Source organism: Ptychodera flava, chromosome 20 (assembly GCF_041260155.1).
Source record: "Ptychodera flava strain L36383 chromosome 20, AS_Pfla_20210202, whole genome shotgun sequence".
In the NCBI taxonomy this organism is placed as follows: Eukaryota; Metazoa; Hemichordata; class Enteropneusta; family Ptychoderidae; genus Ptychodera; species Ptychodera flava.
Genome location: NC_091947.1, coordinates 9871619 through 9895450, shown reverse-complemented (window position 1 = coordinate 9895450; position 23832 = coordinate 9871619). Strand labels below are relative to the sequence as shown.

The 23832-nt window shown below is 35.4% G+C and overlaps 2 protein-coding genes across 2 annotated transcripts in view; one reads left to right on the top strand and one right to left on the bottom strand.

Moving 5' to 3' along the window:
* The window catches only part of LOC139119987 (RNA-binding protein 41-like), a 125173-nt gene extending 117720 nt beyond the window's left edge, over positions 1–7453 (bottom strand). The window contains exon 1 of the mRNA XM_070683962.1: positions 7409–7453. The gene's annotated coding sequence lies outside the window, so the exon portion shown is untranslated. The remainder of the gene's footprint in view (positions 1–7408) is intronic.
* Positions 7454–7669: 216 nt separating this feature from the next.
* On the top strand, positions 7670–21050 carry LOC139119986 (MSL complex subunit 3-like). The gene is made up of 11 exons (XM_070683961.1): positions 7670–7824; positions 8192–8274; positions 8928–9023; positions 9753–9835; positions 10221–10261; positions 10628–10735; positions 11316–11491; positions 12195–12368; positions 16946–17619; positions 18157–18241; positions 19297–21050. The coding sequence occupies exons 1-11, from the start codon at positions 7720–7722 to the stop codon at positions 19388–19390; spliced, it is 1719 nt and encodes a 572-aa protein (XP_070540062.1). The 5' UTR covers positions 7670–7719; the 3' UTR covers positions 19391–21050.
* Positions 21051–23832: the final 2782 nt, after the last annotated feature.

The window sequence follows — 23832 nt, the reverse complement described above, 5'->3', positions numbered from 1 at the left end:
CTGCAATGAAAAAAAGCCTAACGTAATTTATAATGCTGAAATACAAAGTCGGGGTGAGCTGATTGGAATAGGATGGCAAGGATATGATGTCATCATATTGATGAGAAATCAGTACCACCTATTAAAAGGTGAAGTGTGAACTTTGATAAACTGTCTTAATTTCAAAGGGAAACAGTGAAAAATGAGATTTTTAAAATGACAGGATTTTCATGAATACAAAGTTTTAGGTTGTATGCTGCCTCACACTGTTCTTTGCAAAGCAGAAGGTATCAATAGGCTCAGTGCAAATAGCACACACTGTGCTGCGATAAACATAGATTCTGTTCATCTTACTGATTGTAGCTAAGCATGTAGCACAGAGGATATTGCTACGAAACAACAGATGCACACTACGTAATGAGAGTATGTAATATACAGGGCATATAGTACACTATTGTACATTGAACAATCTTGTCGGACATGTACTACTTTCCATACAATACAGTTTTATTGTACAGATAAATTGGATGTAGGAAATTCATGAATTACGAATAGAAATGAAAGAACTGGAAAACATGCCAGCATTATTCTTACAAATAGAAGCAAATATCGGAAGAAAACTCTATATTCTCAGTGTCACTTGTGAACAGATGTTACTCGAGGCAAATCGAACAGACACAACGCATTTCACTTATCTATTCATTTGGACATAAACGGCCACCAATTTTCATATAAGATTGCTTTCAGGCGATGGGTTGCCTACAAAGGCTGTGACTTTTGTTCATGCCTTGGGGGTCTATTGCAAGAATTGACAATCCACTCACAGTTATGGTTTACATTTTACTATGACCAGTTTGATGGTCTGTTTTCTCGCTGTTGATCAAGACAGAGCGATTCTCCGTGATCTGCAGGGTATAACTGTTAATCAGCATACATATTGGATCTAAGAGGCACAATTCCAAGGTGTGCGTTATGTAGTTTATTGTACTTCTTTCCAAACTTCTGTGCATCGCTACTGGTACATTGTTGCAGATGGGTATACATGTTAAAAGAAAGATCACTGGAAACTTCAAAACAGTAATGGCATGGATATTTCATCTTTAGGATAAGGAAGGGGAAACTGTAACATTTTTAACACCAAATATATCTTTTTTACAAAAACAGTTCATACAATACATATATTTCTGTCCATGGACTGACAATAATCATAATATTTCACTTTTATCTGTAATTTTTGAAAACTTCAAAGTATTAAAGGTTCAATAAAAATAGTTGTGACAGTAAACATGTGGGAACCTGTTCTATACATGTAGTCTTCATTGAGAAAACAACACACTAAATGTCAAATGACCTGACCTTCCCACATCCAACTTTTCAGTAATTAATCTATTTATGTGTATGACTTTGTACGATTTTTTGTGCCTAACCCTCTTTCTCCCTTGATACTGTTTCCATTCAGTCACTGAAAGTTTTCCATCCTCTCCTTAAAAACCACTTTCAGGGTTATAAAGGACGTTGATATAGATTCTGATCAAGGCAGAGTCGTGACAAGTTGGTGAACACTCAGCAGGACCAAAAGCCGAGATTTCTATAAGATTCTCAAAAAAGTGACAAACTGCCTGTTTACAACATTCATTTGTACAGCTTATTCACACTGAGATGATTTATCAAGAGTCATAAAATTGTTATCAAATACAGGCCGCCGCGGATTGCGCTCCATCTCCAGAGAGCTCATAACTCTCACTTAGCGGTCTCTTGGTGGCAGTATATATTATCATCAGCAAAAAACAGCCGTTTTTTCAAACAGTGAAGGAAGATACATCTTACCACAGGGAACGTAGCACTCAATGTTTGAGGCAATGTACATCAATCAAAGGTGGAAAGAGTGGTACACAATTGATAAAAGATATTGAGCTGAAGGTACATATTGGTATTTATTGCTTTCAATCCAGCAGAGGATCAAAATTCTGAATTAAATTTGGAATATTTTCATACTACAGGCAATGATGATAGCTGTTATATTCTGAGTTATGTTGCTACAAGTACTGCAAGAGCTGCAATCAGGATCAAAATTTTTGACACCTCTATTAAACCCTAGAGGGAACAAGGGATTCAAAATAATTATATTAATTATCAAGTTCACACAATGAGTTCAAAGCCTCCATAGATATATTGTTAGGCACGGAAAATCAAATTCAAATTTGGCTAAATCACAGTATCTTTGTGTATTGTACACACTGGTAACAAGTTAATCTTCTGCCTTGGGCTGATATTATTGATTACTTTGAGTTTAATATTATTTATGTTACACAAGCTGGTAATCATGGCAACAATATTTCACGGCTAATATGATAATATTTCACTTGCCGAGTGAAATCCACAAAGATTAAGGTTTACAGTTTACTATCATGGTTAGTATGATTTGATCTCATTTGGAGAGTTACATCAGCAAGAATTTTCACATAAAAATAAATTTGGGATTCTAAGTGGACAACACATTCACTATAAATTATGACAAGAAGATGAATCTCCACAAAGCAAGAAATACCTGTGGATAGGCTTTCCACTTTTCAATTGGATCAGTATTTATTTTCATATGCAGTACTATAAAAAAAAATTTTGAGCGAAATAGCAGTGATGGTATTAAGTATTGTTGAATTGACATTTCCTGAAGAATCCACTTAATCTACTTTGTTATATGAATACCAAAGATGAAACTATACGGTATGGTGTGTGTTTGAGTACAGACAATATGCTTTGAGGCACATTTGAGATACGAGTGCAATCAAATATTGATGTTGATTGAGAGCAGTGTTTTGTTTAAGGAAATGAAGGAGAGAAGGTCGCTCCTCTGCAGCATATTTCACATCAATAAATACACTTTCACCAGCATTACAATGCAGACAAATGCATAACCAAATTTGAAATCAGACAATGTCCCAATGTCATTCTTTTCACATTGTTCGGCAAGTACCTGACATATGACCCATCTGTGATGCCTTCATCTAGCTGTCAAAACATCTGTTAGTAGAGATTAAAAAATCCATCTTCATACTTTAAAAACACAGTTGACCAAAGGTGAATCTGTTAATAGCCCCTGCCGGCAGGCTTGATCTTAATGGATAACCCCTTTCATAAATGGAAAACATTTTGTGCACATGATGCAATCGCGGGACAAAGTTTGTAACGTCTACCACTAAGTATGACCACAGGGAATTCACTTTCACTAGTTTTGAGTGGAGAAGGGACGGTCTCCTTCTCTTGAGTTACTGCATAAGGTCATAATTGCCACAGGAAAGCTGTGGGTTTGTTTTTAATGAATGGAACACATCAATGTCCAAATATACACTTTGCTGTGTCACACTCCAACCATTTGCCCAGGTGAAAGTAGACACATTGATCTTCACTGCAAATAGGCGGCTCTGGCTGGGCAAAAAAGGGTTTGTGATCACAATATGGAGGAAGAGCTTCGTGCAAATTTTGGGCTTGTAGAGAAAAAGACATAAACTTATAAAGAATATATCAACAAAAGGTGAGAGTCACAGTGTGATGTTTAGTATCCCTAATGACAAAAGTTTCAAATTCATGCAACAGATAAATTTTTTTTTTAATTTTCCGAACTGCAAGAAAGCTGCAGTTTCTCTGACAAGGCAGTGTTCAGGTTTGGCATTAAAGTAATCAAAAGTTCTGATTCTCAATCTGTCTTTTGCAGACTGTGACACATTATTGTGTCAGTGTCTGAAAACTTAGACAGTCATCAAATTGTACAAAATGAAGGCCGGCAACATGAAAGGACAGAACATCCAACAGATGGTCGGTGTGATATCACAGTTTACACCATGTGAAGTGTTCATCTGTGATCTGCCGCAGTTATTGGATTTACTGAAACAAAATACTGGATATTTTAGACTATACTCATTCATCAATCCCTAGATACTTGAGTTTCAGGACATTTTCATAAAAAAGCTCTTTATGACTTGAAAATGATCTGACGCTTGTCAAATTTTCAGGATTAGGGTTGCAGATTTTGTTTCATGAAGTGTGTCAGTTTGTTGCCGATGGACACTTATCGACTTTGATTTGATGCATTCATCCATTTGGAAAACTGAAAGTACCATGGTAATACACATAAACAAATATAACCACAATGTAGTTGCTGGTTCAGAATTTTCAAACAGATGGTCTCCAATACAATATCTCAGATTTGATTCCATGTTCACACAACTGAAGTTAGAGGATTTAGTTTAACTAATGCAAATTATTTATGTTGAAAAAAGATAATGCTAACAGCTAGTACATTCTTTTTGATACTTTCATATGTGTTTCTAAAAAACAGTAGTTGTTCAAGAATCAGGACTACAGTGTTGTGTTTAATTCTTTCTTTCTAAATATCATTCTATGAACGGAATACCCAAAACTTAACAGAATACTAAAACACAGTACAGAAGAGAACGATCAAATCTTTATGACAGACTTGTCAGACAGATGGTCTCTAATAGCGTATCTCAGACACTCTCAGTTCAAGCAGTATCTTTCCTTTGAAATCTAAGAATCTGTGTGTATTATTTTCACTGATTACTTAAATCTCTGTATATATCACAGAGTACTTCCTAAGCACAGCTTAAGGTACACTTTCAGAGGTATAAATGATGAAAATAACAGCTACTTTTAAGAAAACAAAATTTTGATAAGGATCCTCAGCTTTGGAAAAAGTAAAAATAAACTGTATTTGTTACTGTCATACTTTTGTACATGACATTGACAGTACTCATTCAGGCTGTAAATTGTTGCATTTAGAATGAAAACTTGTTTTTTTTCGGAATCAAAAATTTGCTGTTTATGAAATCTGCCAAAGTTGACACAAGCACTGGTAGACTCCATCATCAATAGTACATCTTGTACAGACCCAAAGGCTCCTCAACTGGCATATATGCATAAGAGATGATCACGCTTGAAATACTAGAAAACAAAAACCCTTTTGTTGTAAAATGCAGACACTTGAAGAACTTCAGTACATATATTTTTCATGCTACAAATGCTGATAAGATTTTGCCTGAGATACAGTACAAGCATTTAATGTGCAACATTTTAATATATGTATAATTTCATAACTAAATTTTTTCTGTACAGGCAAGTTGCAATATTTTCCCATTTACCCATGTAAAGTTTAGTCACAGGTAACAAACAAACAAAGAAAATGAACTGAAAATGAAGGAAGACACACCCCTTAAAACTAAATTTCATTGTATGTTGCATGTGCACAAATGTAATGAATACAGAGTGAATCCACTTTACTGGCAAATGTGTCTATTATTTAACGGTGCAGCTTGTATTATCAGCAAAAATAAACTTGATAAAAAATTCCAAAGAAAAATGAAGGACTAGCATAATATGTCAATAATCAAAGTAAACAAGAACTGCCAAAATGCAATAACTACTGATTGAAATTAGAATGCACTTCAGGGGCTCATACTCATACTCTCAAATTTTGACAATATTTTTCGGGTCTACCACTTGTGTTGGCTAATTTTGCCGCTCCGTGAGTAAATAGTTTTCACGTTCTTGAAAATTTAATTTTCCTCAATGTGATAGCAGCCATTTTGAATTTCAAAGTCAGTAAATGTTAGGTAAATTGGGTTTCTAGTACCAAATTTTGCACAGTGACCCCAAGTTTTTATTGATTTTGAAAGAGAATGGGTGAAAGTTTCCTTGAGAGAGGTTTTAGTTCAAGTCTTCACTTTTGAGGCGTGTTCTACCACAATATAGACATGTCCTTTGGCAAGATATACATAAGGCACACATTTCATGTTATTCTTCTCAATGTCAAAATATCACCTAAAATTGTGTACAATACGATGATCAAACACTGTCTCATGGTGGCAGTATTCAAATATCTCTTCAGATATATTCTGAATTGTCCTGAAATTTTGCAACGCTCTACTATCATGTTAATTTATTCATGTCATATTTCATGTCTTATTTAGACTAGACGGTTCGTTTCACAGTTCACTTGAAAAATGCTTCATTGTCAATGATTGATATGAAATATGGAGCTCTGAATTAGTAATACACATGGATATTTGCAACATAGACACTTTTCATTTCATTTTTATATCAACCAGTTTCCTGCCACAATTTTCTGGTAATCCACAAATTTTCTCACATCATTATCTTTCATACTACCATTCAAAAATGCTTTGTTTATTTACAGATGGCAAAATGTCTGATGACTATTCTATTAGATGTTGTATCACATAGAAATTTTCATGATTGTTTTTCTGAAAGCTTACATGGCACTGTACACTGTACAATTAAGAGGCATAAAACTCAGTGCTCAAATAGAATGCATCAATGCAACAACCCTTGCACAGAAATCAAAGATGATCACGGTTTCTTCACCACTTGCAGCAGAGAATTGTTTTAAAATTTAATACTTTTAATTTAATTACTTTTAGTATGCTTATAAATCTACAAATTAGTCTTTTGATAGGGCCCTTCATATTGATTGCATGTATATTTTCTTCAACTGTGTTTGCTGGCTGAAGAGAATAATCTAAACTGTTTATGCTGCACTGTAGCAACACAGGTAGCTACTTTGTTATGGTTAGCAAACAGTTAAAGTATAAACAAGAGTACCTCCATACGGACGGGACGGTGTGAAAACCAAACGTGCCGTATTGACATCTGGCTGAAGTGATCTTAATACCGGGTGGTTTCCTGAATGTATTTGAGCAGATCATGGATGGAAAAAAACTGTATTACTGTTTACAAATGCATATAGGTACACTATATCTGAGAAAGTCGTAGGCGACATCACTCTATGGGTGTACGCCAATGATCACTCTAGAGTATTGACACAAACTGTCTTTTTGCATGTAAAATTTCAAACCAAAAACCTTACTCATTTGTCCTTGTAGGGATTGAATTTACCATCTCATTCTGCCTTCATGAATTTACTGAGGACTATGACAATTAGAATGTGCTGCTCGATCGTGATCTTTGATTTTAGCTTCTCAATTGTTGATTATGAGTCTACGTATTATGACATGTACGTGATTCAACCATGAAGGTGCATGAAGTTGTAGTGTTAACTAGGCATGCTAGACCTTGGGGAGTGACCGCGTCCAGACAAAGAGTGTATACAGTCATGGAGAAGTAGAAGGGAGACTACCTCCATAGTACAATCCATTATTATTATTGTACATGTCTCTTTGAGAAAAGCTGCACCGCAGTGATTGCAGGGTGATCATGAACAACGTATCTGAGTAGGTTCTACCATGGAGCTAAAAACGCTTTTTTAGCTCCATGGTTCTACATTCACATGGTCACAGTCTGGTATTCCGTAGCCTGTTATTAACATGGCAAGTTGTCTATGTTTATTTCTGACCATGTTGACGGTGTAGTTAACAATAGAAATTGACGTACTCACCTGGTTGCATTCAGAAGCCGTCTGCTCGACAAAATATAGGTCGGCGGTAGAGGGCGCTGACGTGCTGCCGCTTTACGGACGTCGAAAACTAATCATTCGGGGATATTTTGTCAAAAATTATCAATTCTCATCGTGGGATAGTACAGCAGCGTGTTTAAAAAGATTATTTATTAGCAGCTTTACGGTTAAGTTGATTAATTTTTTGTAATAAGAGAAAGGTTCAGATTTCCTAGGTGATTTCCGAAGTGCGACAATCACCACCGTTTAACGACAGACTATCAGCTGTGTTTTCAACGCCAAGTAGCGTCATCATGTCATCCTCGACGCGGGGAATAAAACCCCAATTTTCCGAAGGAGAACGCGTACTTTGCTTTGAGCCCGATCCCACAAAAGCAAAAGTTCTATATGATTCTAAGGTAATGGTTTATATTTGACGTTTTTATGTCTGACGTACAATTTAACTTGTTCAATCTTCAGTATTTTAAGTATCACGACTTAGCGCGCTCAGCTCAGGCGGCTTTCTGTATTTAAGAAGACGTTTTCAATCCGAAGGACGCCCCCACAATGGCACTATTACACGAACAATATTTCGCTAAGCTTTGGCAGGTAGTTTCACACAATTTTGAAGATTGGCCGAGTTAAGGGAGTCTGCATTTGCAATTGTCAGAGACATATCAATGACAAGTAAAGTGTGTCTTGAATTTTTTGCATAGCGCCACCAACGATAAGTAGCAATTTCATGTACTGATTACCACCAGCTGTTGTTTGCTCTTTATTTACAAGGTTTTAGAAGTAGACTGGACCAAAGATGAAAAAGGAAGGAGAGTGCCAGAATATCTTGTACACTTTAATGGCTGGAACCACAGGTAAGACTGAATATCTAACCACCCCTAATATGTAATTTCCCTAAATGGGAATTTACATATGCAAATTCATTGAATATATTTGGGTTACTATCCACAAGGAATGGTTCGAGGTACAGGTGAAGTCTTTTGACTTGCACATACCACTACTTTTGAATGTGACGCTTTCCAACTATTATTCAAGGTATTTCATCCAAGTACATGTTAGAATGGTCTTAAACGGCCAAGAGGTTCTCTTATGTGTCACAGGATGTTTGTGAAAAAATTTCATGGAAGTTAATTCTACTTTTGCCAAATTAACCAAATGACCTGCTATATACATGTAGTGATGTACTGGCCCTGTCATCAAGCCCAACAAGCACCCATTAGCCAGTCCTTTTCAAAGAAACTTGCCTGTTTTAATCTTGACAGTGTTTTTGCTAAGCTTGGGGAAGATTGGTAAATGGTTTCGAAACCCAGTAACATTTCTGCTTTCGCTGAATCTGATTGCATTGATATACCAAGGGATTCCTTGTAACATGACTTGGAAACCCAGGCAAAATTGTCCTAATTATTACCTTTTACAAAAACACTGAGTCTTGTGTTGTTACACTCACAACCTTCAAATGTATTTCTCAGGAGTGAAATCTTATTTAAATGTCTTTTTTATTCATCAGTTGGGATAGATGGGCCATTGAGGAGTATGTTCTCAAAGACACTGAAGAAAATAGACAACTGCAGGAAAAACTTCAAAAAGAAGCAGAAGAAAAAATGTAAGTGTCTGATTCTCAACTCAGCGACACACTGATGAAACATGACACTGTGCATAGTACATTTTTGCTTGCATCTATACATGCATACCTACCTATCCGTTGATATACGTACATATATACATGCATACATAAAGGTGTATACATGTACAGAATTCTTTAAGTATGTACATAAACATAAGGCCACGTCCATCTACCTGAAATGGTACAGTCAAACCTATCTTCATAGTCACCCGCACAGACAGATTAACCTCTTCATGCTGGTTGCTTTATGGCAGTCCGATGATATTTTACATGTTACAGTTCCTCAATAGAATAGCCAGCTCTCTGATGTGGTCAGTGGCCATCAGTAAATTCATAGAATATAGATACTGAGAGCAAAAGGTCAATTTTATTTTGAATAATTTCATACACATGTCTACTAGTACTTTGTTTGAGAAGTGCAATGTCATGATTTTTAGAAGACTTAAGTCATGACATCCAGGTTTTTCAACACACTGGTCTCATCTCACTTCCATTATTCAGTATAAAACTTAGTATGCCAAAAAAAGTAACACCATGCCCCACTGTCTACAGAATGGCCACCTCCATCTAATGGTCGAGTTTGCTTGGTCCTGTGGGTGACCATCACAGACAGGTTTGACTCCATGTACTGATTTATGGAAATCGTTTTCATTTTCATCTCGCTATGTAAAATGTACTGAAACAGAGTACCATTTTTTTTTGTCCCAGGAAAAAGAAGAAAAAGAAGAGAAAGTTATCAGAAATTATTGCAGAAACAAAGCAAAAGAAAGCAAAACAGAAAAAGATGGAAGGTAAATTGTCAATTGCAAGATATCTAACATGTTAATGCATAGATCAAATGTTGTAAATTTTGGTGATTTGTTGTAAGATGTCTATTCGAGCATTAGTGTGCTCATGCTGAACAATTTTACAAATCATTATAATCCTTGGGGGGGGGGGGGGGGGGAGGTTTCCATTGTATTAAATAGCTATGGGAAGGCCCCCTAAGAAAACCCTCTTGTTCTATGATGAAGATTGGGCCGGTGTTTTGTAGGTGTCCCTACTCTGAACGAAAGAAGTGGAGTAACAGTGCAATCCATTATCAAGTACAGTGCTACTAACACTGGAAATGATAATATTAAGCTCATGGTGTCTTCTTAGTGATTTGTGATATGACTTATTTTCGTTTCACATCAGCACCATCAGAATCTGAAGAAGAAAGAGCCAATGACAGTGAGGTGAGTGACATATACTACAAAGGTACCACAAGGCATTTCAGACTCAAACACTTCATTATACAAATACAGATGAAAATGTGTGAGTTACTGTTGAATGTGTATTGTCCTGAAAAAACCTTATTTGTAGCAGTGGTTACTAAGGCATTATGTTCCAAGGCCTGTATGAAGTAAACAGACCTTTTGAGTGAAATAGCTTCTTAAGGTGAAATCATTGTTTTTTTCAATTTTAATTTTGAAAGTGGTCGTTATTACAGCTGTGTCTCTCACTATCACAAATTATGCAATGTCTTACTTTGGCCTCTCTTTAACCTTGACATGGTACCATAGAAAATGGTTTAACCTTTGACCTCTGTTTAACCTTCACAGAGTACCGTTGAAAATGACAGTGAACCATCAGAGGTACCAATAAATATCCCAGACATCCTGAAAACAAGACTTGAAGATGATTGCTATTACATAACGAAAAAGAAACAGGTAACTTGATATTCTCAAAGTAAATTTTAGAAGACGAAAAATATTTCAAAGTGAAGATAATCACTTTTTGTTATGTTAAGCGAAAAATGAAAACACGCATGATAATGTTTTTCATCAAAATTTGCTTGGAGAGGTAAATAGTATGATGAAGGTTGATTCTGTACAATGCTGTTACAGTCAACAAAATGAAAAAAACCATGAATTGTTCCCTCAGAATGATATCACATATCCACTATATGAAAGTGTTGTAATTTCCATGTGCTTGTCTATTCATTACGTATGTACTCACAAATATCAAATTTCCAATAAAATTTTCTCAACACACATAAAACAACTTCAGACAAAACAAGTTAATTTTGGTCTCAGTACCAATCCAATGAAATGAATGTTGCTTTCTATGGTGTACAGATATTTGTTTATTAGTTTCAGTGATACCATTACAGTGAATAATAGTTTTGGCAATGGAAGTTATTGTCCAGTGAGCAAATTTAGATTTTCAGTAGCCAAAATTGCCAGGATATTTTAAAACTCTGAAAGCACTGGTCATTCTAATTTTTAATATTTCCTCATTTTCATGAAGCTTGTACAGTTACCAATCCAACCAAATGTCATTACGTTATTTGAGAGCTACTTGAAACATTTTGCACTGAGTGTACACATATCAGAGAAACATCGTTCACAGTCCTCTGCCAACGTAGTGCATGGATTGTATGCAAATAAGTTTGATGGTCCCCCGACAGTTCCACCAGAACACAAGTAAGTCTCACATCCAGTCCTGCCAAGACCTTTTACATTAACTATTTTGCAATGCTCTTCTCAAATATTCACAAATTTCCTTGTCGATTTCTGAATTAATTTTGAATGAAAACAGCTTGGTTGCAGATGTTTCAGACAGTGTCCTAGAAATTTTATCAGATGTGGAGTTGACATGTGTCTTATTTTTGGAAGACATATATTCAGTGATATATGATATTACATATATGGAATTTTTGTAATTGAGAAATATACATGTGGTTTAAATTTATTACCAATAAACAACATTCTTTACACGACAGATACAAAAAGTTGGCTACCCACTAACCAAAGTGACAACTGTATGGAAGAGATGTTAATGAAAGACAGGTTCAATATCAGAATCTGTATCCCATAGATTTCCCATCAGATTTTCATGACCTTGAAATTGCTTCTTAATGGTGAATGTAAGAATTTGGTAAAAAAAGCAGCAATCTTTGAAATTGCTTCTTCATGGTGAATATAATAGGATTTTGATGAGAAAAGTAGTAATCTGAATTCTTCATGAAGAATTCATAACAGCATTTTGCATTTATGGCAGAAGATACCGGTATGTGAATTATTTCAAAATAGACTGAGTGAAGATTGGAAAATCATCTTCTTCAGTAATTATTTTACATTTACATGTAATATATTTCTGATTACGTTTATTTGCCAATTTTTGCAGTGTTGACTTGGTAAAGGAGATATTAGAAGACCTCAGGCTGATTTTTGACTTTGCGCTGCCTTTGATTTTACTCTACGGCAATGAGCGTGCTCAATATACAAAGTTGTCAACATCCACCTTTTTGCCCGTACTACCACCAAAAAAGGGTGACGAAGACGATGACAACTCAACAGGGTGGGTAAATTTCACAGCAAGTTGAATATTGTGGAGTCACAGATCAGGTAGAAAAGAGATAGAGACTACTGCACGTGTCAGAATATATCTGTGTTTATGTCAGTTAAACTGAATGTGGACTGTGTATCACTATAACCTTGATCTATGTAAGGCAATATGCATCTTGAAACTGGAAGAATAAGTTTTTGCTTTGTTCAGTGAAACTTCAAACCTTCTTCTTCAAGATGATGAATAAAAATGACAGATCATTGTACAAATTTATTGTACAATATTAGAGAAACTAATGAATTGATATATACCAATATTTCATATTCAAAATGATTTCTATCCTTCTTTTAGCTCTATGAGGAAAAATTTAATTTTTGATTTTTACAAAACGCAAGACAATAAAAACTCCATTTTAACCGTACTCCACTAACTTCAAAATGAGTTTCCATACAAGCTGCATACCAGCAATCATTTGAAAAAAACTGACATTTTGAATATCTGTTCCAAAAACACTGTGCATTCTACTGTAGTCAAAAGCCTTGATGAAGTTAATCTGGTTGTAATCATTGCTGATAATGTGTGTACTTATTCACATTCCCGAAATTTGATTGAGGTGTACTTGTCTGTTTTTGAAAGACTAAGGTTTCCTTATACTACAATATCATAAGACAATCCTTTTTTTTTTAGCTCCCATAGCCATATGTATATATGGCAATGGAAGCTATTCTTATAGGCTAGGAAAATGTCTGTATGTATGTATGTCTGTATGTCTGTATGTCTGTATGTCTGTCCGTCAACATCAAAACTCCAAAACCGCTGCACATTTCATCTTGATATTTGGTGTGTACATGGATGATGGGCTGTAGATGAGATTTTGTTCAAATGAAGTTGTCATTGCCAAAAATATGCAAATTAGTGCCAAAAAAGGCGTTTTTGGTAAAAAATCTCCTTCTTCATAACCGCTGGTCAGACAGCTTTGATATTTGGTATACAGGTCCCTAGGGATAACCCAACTTGGATTGTTCAAATTGTGATGAAATATGCAAATCTGTATTTTTAAGGAATTTTTTTGTCATTTTTGGTCAAAAATTTATTTCATCAAAACCGCTTGTCTGACAGCTTTGATATTTGGTATACAGGTCCCTAGGGATAGCCCAACTTGGATTTGTTCAAATTGTGATGAAATAAGCAAATCTGTATTTTTAAGGAATTTTTTGTCATTTTTGGTCAAAAATTTATTTCATCAAAACCGCTCGTCTGACAGCTTTGATATTTGGTATACAGGTCCCTAGGGATAGCCCAACTTGGATTTGTTCAAATTGTAATGAAATAAGCCAATCTGTATTTTTAAGGAATTTTTTTGTCATTTTTGGTCAAAAATTTATTTCATCAAAACCGCTCGTCTGACAGCTTTGATATTTGGTATACAGGTCCCTAGGGATAGCCCAACTTGGATTTGTTCAAATTGTGATGAAATAAGCAAATCTGTATTTTTAAGGAATTTTTTTGTCATTTTTGGTCAAAAATTTATTTCATCAAAACCGCTCGTCTGACAGCTTTGATATTTGGTATACAGGTTCCTACAGATAAACTAAATATGATATACAGAATATATTATGAAATCTGCAATTTTGTATTTTTGGTGCAATTTTTGCCATTTTTGGTCAAAAAATGTGTTTCTCAAAAACTACTTGTCTGATGCCTTTGATATTTGGTATACAGGTTCCTGGGGGTTCTCTTAGTGTGATATAGTGAAATTTGATGAAATCTTCAATTTTTGTATTTTTGGGTCAGTTTTTGCCGTTTTTGGTCAAAATATTTGTTTCTCCAAAGTTACTCATGTGATAGCTTTGATATTTGGTATACATTTTTATACATAATTATGATGAAATCATCAATTTTGTATTTTTGCAGCTAATTTGCCATTTTAGGTCAGGCCATCCTGAAATGAGCTATCAAAGATCTCAACCTTCTTCATCAATACATATGTCACAAAACGTTGCTCTCTTCATAACACAGCAGAGCTCTGTCGACCATTGGGTCGTTTGTTAGCTCCCATAGCCCTATGTATATATGTTTACAAGTTTACATTTTATTGAAAATCTCAATAGCCACTGAGCAGATTAGATGAAAAATTAGCATGTAAGTACTTTGGGCTGACCTGAAATGATTGTGCACATCTTGGGTCAGTATCTTAGACTTGCTACTTTTCATGAATTTTTTTGTAATTTTCTCCCATTTTTGGTCAAATAATCTTCTTCTCTGAAACCACAAGTCTGATTGATTTGAAACTTGGTATGGAAGTGCATAGGAGTGACCTTTCTCAAATCTTGGCAAATCGTGGTGAAATTTGCATATTTGCATTTTTTGGCTATTTTTCATTTTTGATCAAAAATTTTTTTTAACTCTGAAACCACACGTCCGATTGAGTTGAAACTTAGTGTAGAGGTTTTTACGGGTGACGTCAGTAAGATTTGATCAAATTCTGGTGAAATTTGTATAATTTTATTTTATTGGGGGAATTGTTTCTATTTGTGATAAAAAAATCTTTTAGCTTGATTTTAGCTTGTTTTGATAACTATATGGGAGCAACCAGTGACATTGTCACTATTTTTTATTTATCAATCATTGTTTGACCTCATACATTTGCCCTCTCATTTAATCAAGTACTTAGCATAGCAAGCATTGTTGATGAAGTTAAACTTTGTAAATACACCAGGACACTTGAAGTGTCTTGAAGCTGCTCATAGCTAACATTGCCATCACAGAAATTTTGACCACTTTTCTTATGATATTTCAATATAGGGAAATAAAATTTAAGACATGTGAACCGTTGAATAAAATCAATCAGCAAAATCTTAAAGTTATGAAATAGATAAAGCCCTTGCTTGACAGCAATTTTACTCAAAGCTGAGTAAATGCATGGTGCAAACCTTTTTTTAGCTCCCATAGCCATATGTATATATGGCAATGGAAGCTATTCTTATAGGCTAGGAAAATGTCTGTATGTATGTATGTCTGTATGTCTGTATGTCTGTATGTCTGTCCGTCAACATCAAAAACTCCAAAACCGCTGCACATTTCATCTTGATATTTGGTGTGTACATGGGTGATGGGCTGTAGATGAGATTTTGTTCAAATGAAGTTGTCATTGCCAAAAATATGCAAATAAGTGCCAAAAAGGGTTTTTGGTAAAAAATCTCCTTCTTCATAACCGCTGGTCAGACAGCTTTGATATTTGTATACAGGTCCCTAGGGATAACCCAACTTGGATTTGTTCAAATTGTGATGAAATATGCAAATCTGTATTTTTAAGGAATTTTTGGTCATTTTTGGTCAAAAATTTATTTCATCAAAACCGCTTGTCTGACAGCTTTGATATTTGGTATACAGGTCCCTAGGGATAGCCCAACTTGGATTTGTTCAAATTGTGATGAAATAAGCAAATCTGTATTTTTAAGGAATTTTTTTGTCATTTTTGGTCAAAAATTTATTTCATCAAAACCGCTCGTCTGACAGCTTTGATATTTGGTATACAGGTTCCTACAGATAAACTAAATATGATATACAGAATATGTGATGAAATCTGCAATTTTGTATTTTTGGTGCAATTTTTTGCCATTTTTGGTCAAAAAATGTGTTTCTCAAAAACTACTTGTCTGATGCCTTTGATATTTGGTATACAGGTTCCTGGGGGTTCTCTTAGTGTGATATAGTGAAATTTGATGAAATCTTCATTTTTGTATTTTTGGGTCAGTTTTTGCCGTTTTGGTCAAAATATTTGTTTCTCAAAAGTTACTCATGTGATAGCTTTGATATTTGGTATACATTTTTATACATAATTATGATGAAATCATCAATTTTGTATTTTTGCAGCTAATTTTGCCATTTTAGGTCAGGCCATCCTGAAATGAGCTATCAAAGATCTCAACCTTCTTCATCAATACATATGTCACAAAACGTTGCTCTCTTCATAACACAGCAGAGCTCTGTCGACCATTTGGTCGTTTGTTAGCTCCCATAGCCATATGTATATATGTTTACAAGTTTACATTTTATTGAAAATCTCAATAGCCACTGAGCAGATTAGATGAAAAATTAGCATGTAAGTACTTTGGGCTGACCTGAAATGATTGTGCACATCTTGGGTCAGTATTTTAGACTTGCTATTTTCATGAATTTTTTTGTAATTTTCTCCCATTTTTGGTCAAAAAATCTTCTTCTCTGAAACCACAAGTCTGATTGATTTGAAACTTGGTATGGAAGTGCATAGGAGTGACCTTTCTCAAATCTGGCAAATCGTGGTGAAATTTGCATATTTGCATTTTTTGGCTATTTTTTTCATTTTTGATCAAAAATTTTTTTTAACTCTGAAACCACACGTCCGATTGAGTTGAAACTTAGTGTAGAGGTTTTTACGGGTGACGTCAGTAAGATTTGATCAAATTCTGGTGAAATTTGTATAATTTTATTTATTGGGGGAATTGTTTCTATTTGTGATAAAAAAATCTTTTAGCTTGATTTTAGCTTGTTTTGATAACTATATGGGAGCAACCAGTGACATTGTCACTATTTTTTTTTCAATGTAGAGACCCAGAGATTTCTTTTAAGAACACCGGTGCACAGCGAAGCAAACAATCCCAGAAGAGAGCTCCAAGTCCTCAAACACTCACTGTGGAGGTATCAACAACACTGAAGAGCTTCAAGAAAGAGAAAGAAGCAGAGGAGACAGAAAGTGTACCTCCTGCGCGGAGAATAACTCGCAGGCAATCTACAGAGCAGCGATTGACAGATAAGAGTAGCACAGCGCCCTCATCTGGGAGTTCGCCCCCAACATCAAGACGTCGAATTGAGGCAAAGCCAACTCCAGCAGTTGCCGCTGCTGCTTCTGCTCCTCAAGTTTCAGCCTCGCCTCCGCCAGAAAAATCCTTGTCCACGAGACAATCAACCAGGCATGGTCAGCAGTCAGCCCCAACCCCACAGAACCCCCCGCAGAACCCCCCACAGATACCCCAGCAGAGCACAGGGCAGAGCAGTGCACCGCACATACTGCAACTGTCGTGCAGCGGCAGAAGTCGGAAAGGGAGTAACTGCAGCAGTGCCCGGTCAACTCCAGGTATTTGTGAAGTCAGCAGCTGTTCGTGGAATCTCAAAGACTGTACCGATGTGTTGTCATGGAGGCTGTTGCCAAGTGACTTCACCTATGAGGGACCTACACCACCATCACTGATATACGGAGCACAACACCTGCTCAGACTGTTTGGTTAGTTAAGTATTTTAGAATATCCATAATATGATACTGATATACTATGTGCAATGTGCAATGGGCCAGATATTTATTCTATAAAATGAATATTATACAAATAATGGGACATTAATAAAACCGGTCATATAAGATTTTTTATTAAAGATAGCACTTTTATGTAACATAGACTGCTGACATAAAAAACTTGTCAGAAATTGGAAAAATGTTCACTTTATCTACTGCTATAGCAAGAAGTCAAACCCTATCAAGGTATTTTCAAGATATCCATCACAACGTCACTGGCAACAAATCGCATGATTTTTCTAAAAATAAATTTCCAAATCATATCATGTTAATGATTTTCCACCATGACATGATTCAGAATAAACCTCATTTCCCCTGACAAAGTCCTCAGTAAATATGATTTTATGGAAACTCAACTCAGCATGTTAAATAGACTCATCTGAGAATCGTCTTTCAGGTATCATTTGTCTTATTTCACATAGTCATCTTGTTTTGCATATCATAATGTATTTGGATGTTTGGCTTTGGCAGTGAAATTACCAGAAGTCCTTGGCAGAATGCAAATTCCACCCAAGACTTTGAAGACGCTGGTTCGACACATAGACGGCATTGTCAAGTAAGTTTTTTTGTCTTCATCTTCATTTTCTATGACCGTGTTGTATAGAAATAGCATTTTTAAGTCATTTGTACTGAGACATCAACATACTTGCCCATTGTACCAAATCCTTTCTCATCTTGCTACATCATAAACTGTCAATAATGGATTAGATTAAGGCAGTGCATAACATAGAGCCTTTTCTCCATTTTCATATGGTGTAACCCTGCTCATGTGATTTCTGTAAAGTGTAGCATGGAGAACAAGTAAATTTGCTTTGAGACAAACCTGAGTGTGAATGAGATCAATCAGTTGATCTCCACTGCCATGTATTTCATTGACTTGAGATCCATCATGAAATGAGGAAAGTCAAATATTGATAAAATCATACTCTTTACTGTTTAACCAACTTTGACAGTACCTAAGTTGTGTGAGTAGTCAGTGTTTTCCACAGCTTGGAAAATTTGAGGGATGACCAATTTACATAACAAGGAACGATTTGCATATTCTTTTGTTGTCAAAATGTATTCTTTTGTATGGTTATAAAACATATGAATAGATTGCTCCAAAAACAGGGGCAGCACTGCCCAAAAAATCTCCTTATGGAGAACCCTGGTAGTTGAGTTACTGTGTTTACAGCTTTCTAGTAATTGTTTTTAATCCCTTGACCAATACAGGTAAACAAGACTGATGAATTAGAGGGTAATCCATTGTGCAGAAACACAACAACATTACTGTATGGATCTAGACCTAGCTCACAGTCAATTCAATACTTTATTTTACAGTATTGTAGTAATGTAAAGTTGTCACTTTCAGTGTGAGGCGAGAATTTCATGAACACAGAATAAAATGGACTTTTGTGGAAGAGGGGAAGGCTGTTATCAGCTGTATCTCAAAGCAAATTAATAAACTAGATAACAATTTCAGTGGAAAACAAAGGACTTACACCATGTAAATACCCAATGACAACAAGAACTAATGCAAGAACCTTAGATCGAGGTATACCCCTTTAAAGCATGAAAAAAAAGTATGGACATATTAGGTCTGCTAACAAATTTTTTAAAACATTTTTTCAGATATCTTGCCCTGCCTGACAATGTGGAAGATCTCCTACCTGAGAGTGCATACATGCCTGCCGAAGAAGTTTACGGAAATTTCAAAAAATCATAGTCTTTCCGAAATCATTTTGATCGGTCTTGTTCCTGTAACTGTCATCAAGAGTTTCCCCCTAGTACTTATATTGGCTGATGTACTTTTTGTATTGTACAGTAACACTTATCGTTATCTTAGCTAGTCTCATTTATTCTGGTTGCACACACCCAGAAAATGGAGCTCTGCAGTGATCCCTGAAACGTTTGCTTATTTTTTGCCCTGGGAGACTTTTAAAGAAATGGATGACCATGCATTTATTATTTGCATCAGAGAAACAAACTGAAATACTGTTTATGTGATAACATTATCAAGGAAAGAGTTACAAAAATAATTAATTTGATCATTTTACAGTAAGAATCATTGAGTTAATTTTTTTTTAATAAAAACATGTCACCATATGGCTGTGAGGGAGGAAAATAAACAAAATTTTATTTGCCCAACTTTCAAGTATTTTGAAAACTTTTCCTTCAGAGCATCTGGTATATTACAACAAATATTTTATTGGCATTCCGTAAAAGACCATTCAAGAGAAACTATGCAGCTTGACGACTTAAATTACTAACAAATGCTGCGACTTATGATATGTTCATTATGGTGTTTTGGGGATGGTGTTATATTTCTCTGTCATTATTGCTATCAGAAGAAAACAATAGATGTCGATGAGTAGGCAAGTTAAATATGGAAGGCCAACACGTCAGATGTTAAGTCAACATTTATCGATGGTCAGCCATCTGTAAAACGCTCACCCTTGTGTCGTTGTGGTCAGAGGCATCACTTTTGATTCAAATATTGCAAAAGCTAAAGAATCACCTATATTACAAAAAAATGAATGGTCTAAATTGAGTATTTTGACGAATGTCACAGACTCAATGTTGACTTAAGTATTGCAGGCTCAAAGAAAGCATCCCATTTTCATTTCTGTAAATTTCCCAAACTTGCAAGTTCCTCTTACCTGAATTTACCTGATTGGCATTCCATTTATATGGACTTAATTCTTTAAATATTAATATCTGTTTGCAAAGATGACTTTGTCAAATTTCAAGTTAAAAAAGCTGTCTTGCATGAACCAATCAACATTTTAGTGTAGTGTTCCAAGACATAAGCATCATAGCTGTTAGTTCTTTAAGGGAATATAGACATTGTTTAACAGTTTCTTATATCAATCATGTGAAAGCGTGAGAAAAAAATGAAGATTCACTAAATCCAAAGGTATAAAATAATCAACTGGCGTTATATAAGTAAAGTTTCCTCTAAAATATGACTTATAAAGCCACCTGTTTGTTATGTTGGACCAATACACTAGCAGAGAGGGGTTGACAAAGTTACATGTACAAGAATATACAGTAGCTCGGCAGAATGCAAGCATCTTAATTTGCCTGTTGAAGTCCTGTGTTTGTATATATGTAGACTTTAGGTAGACAACAAATACTTGTGTACATTTTCAGGAAGAGATTCAAATAATACAAGTGCCAGCAAGTCTTTTTGATATGGTTTTGTGACATTGTCTGTATGATGAATCTTCTTCCATGAAAAGTAATAACTTGAAAACAAAAATTAAGCCAGGTGTATTATTTTGTCATTATTCCTGAATAGTATCACAGGAACATTTCCAATGATTGATTTAAACATAGAAATCATCATTGTAGAAAAAAATAGTAAAGAATGTTAATTGTCTGAATTTCTATGTATCACTGCCATTTGTTATTGTCTGTGAATTTTATACATCATTTCAATTGCTTTCCACAATAATTCAAAGGGCATCAGGTGCTTAAGGAGTGTCACTGATTCTGAACTGTCTTTGAACTTATTTTGAATTGCCCTGTTCTGTTATTTTATTTTTATTTACGTGAAAAATTTCAGAATTGTCAGTTGCCTCTGTCTTATAGGCACATCATCTGAAAAATTTGATCTGGTTACTGTTTTTTTTAATAGCCATAATTCTACAGAAAGTCATAAAGCACGTAGAGTTTGGAAGAATGAATTATGTACATTGTAAGGTGTGCTTGACACTCACACAATACTGAATGTGAAAAAGGTAATTTGAAAATTAGATGGTTTAATCCTTTGACAACCACATTTTGGTAAAACCCTACAATTTGGTACGGCAGAGTTGGACCTTTTACTCAGTGATGGGGCTCAAATGGTGGGGAGGGTTCTGTACTCAGAAATTATCAGTGAATCAACATACAACTTTCACCCCTGTGTCCAAGTGTATAGGTCCAGCTTTGCCACTTGGAACAATAGAGTTAGGGCAAACCATGGTGAGTGATAGGTTAAGAGGCAAAATTCTGAATGATAGCTTTTATGATTCTTACATGTTGTAAATTTGGACCTGTCCTTGCATAAGTCTACAACTCACTGGCCAGTAAATCACAAAGCGGAAGTTTAACAAAGTCCTAACGAGCATCAGGACTGCAAATACTGAACTCTCAACTGACAGCGTGAAAAGTCGACATTTGTAGAGATATGTTAATTCTACGTGACCAAAAAGAATAGATTTCTGGTTGATGGCTTGAAAAGTGTATTTTTGTACTGTTTGTTTATGAATGTAGTTGCTATAGATGTTTAAATACAACTATCTTATTTACAATTGTGTTGTGTAGAGTTGTCAGTGTGTCACATACAATAACAGAAAATTCACAGACCATGTTTTCAGAGTGCAGTGTCATGACCTGTCGCTCCTGGATGTCTTTATTACCAAGAGAGGTCCTTCACTATATTCTTACTAAAGGCAGTGATTTATAGCAACATGATACAAAAGCAAATTTACAGCAGACCATATTAGCCACTCTTGAAGGCAAGATTCTAACAAATTAATGGTTGGAAAAGTGATGCTCTGGCACATCCATGACCAGACCAATCATTGCAATGAAAGTGCATGATACATCCACATATATTTTTCCACGGCCCCTCCACAAAATTTTGTGGAGGGACCGTGATTTTACAGAGAATTTGTTTAACCACAGTCTGAATACTGATCAGGTATATAAGTTAGCATACAAAAAACTTACTGAAAAAAAAGAATAAAAAAACAAGTAAACAAATACAAATAAACGACAAAACAAAACATCTCCAAATTATGTGACAAATATGTAAATTATGAGAGACTTTTAATCAATACGTAATCACCCTGGTACTGCATGTTCCTACCCTCTCTAATTAAAATTAAGATTAAAGCGATAGGACAAAGAGCATGGTGGTAATATGATTAGAAGTATCCCAATTGCTCAACTGTACATATTTGTTACATGTTATTTTGAGTCGATCTGTTTGTTTACTTGTCTATTATCTCATTCTATTTTGTCAGTATGTTGTTTATCCGTTAATTTATTGGAATATTTTGTACTCAACCAGAGCCCGAGTCCTTTGTGCACTGCGGTTCAACTTTTTCAGTCTGTCCAGTTTTCGACTGTTTTCACAAATGAATTTTACTAGTAAACCATTTGATAACATCAGTTGTGCTATTAAATGTGTCCATATAGAAACAGTAGAAAGTGGGGCACTCATTACCCATATAACGACAGCAACAGCATCATTGTGTCAAACACTGTTCCTCCACACATCGTATTACACTAATATTATATAGGGCTCAGCCCTTGGTGTCGCGCCAGGGGTTAAGATTGGCAATGTTATTTGTATTGATTCATGATAAAATGTAATTAATTGTTACTTCATAAACGTTTATATGACAACTATGCCCAGTTTCCCTCTGATGAAAGCAGTTCACGTAAGTACACGACGTCAAACCCTGCAGCAGAGCAGATATAGATTTTCTGTAACGTGTAAAAATTTTGGACAAAAATTGGCAATTTTTACAATGATAACAGCCTATTGCGTTAAACAAGGGACGTATTATGCAATCATTATCATTGCAATGGTAACCGCACTGCCCACCTTCCACTTGCAAGCTGAAAACACGGTCCCTCGTGCTGAAAACTACAGCGTTCCGTCTAAAAACTGGCAATTTTTGAATCTAATTATTGACACTGGGGGCGCTTTTCTAAAATTTTATCCCAGCATTCTTGCGTATGCCCCCGTTCATATGCACGACAGTTTTCTCCCTTTATCTACAAAAACGATATTTTATATCGGCGACAAGGTGCATAATAACATTTACTGGCTAATAAAAGAGGTATATTTTATAAATGGCATGTTATATAATGGTAATTTGTTTCGTATTTGTTTATTTACGAGTACTAAAAAAAAAAACATGGCGGCGCCGTACGTGAAAGAAGGGTACACTTCCGGTTACTCGCATAGTATATTATGAATAAGCGCATGCGTAGTCAGTAAGCCGCTGGCGCGACTATTAATTGCACAGGCTTTCGACTCAGTGCAAGAAAACCATCAAACGGTTCGGTGGTTTGCTTGATTGAGTCAAAAGCATGTTAGGGAGCGTTCAGTTATTACGGCCGGGGGGAGCCGGTAAAATCCAGGGGGTCACCTTAAATTTGAAAACT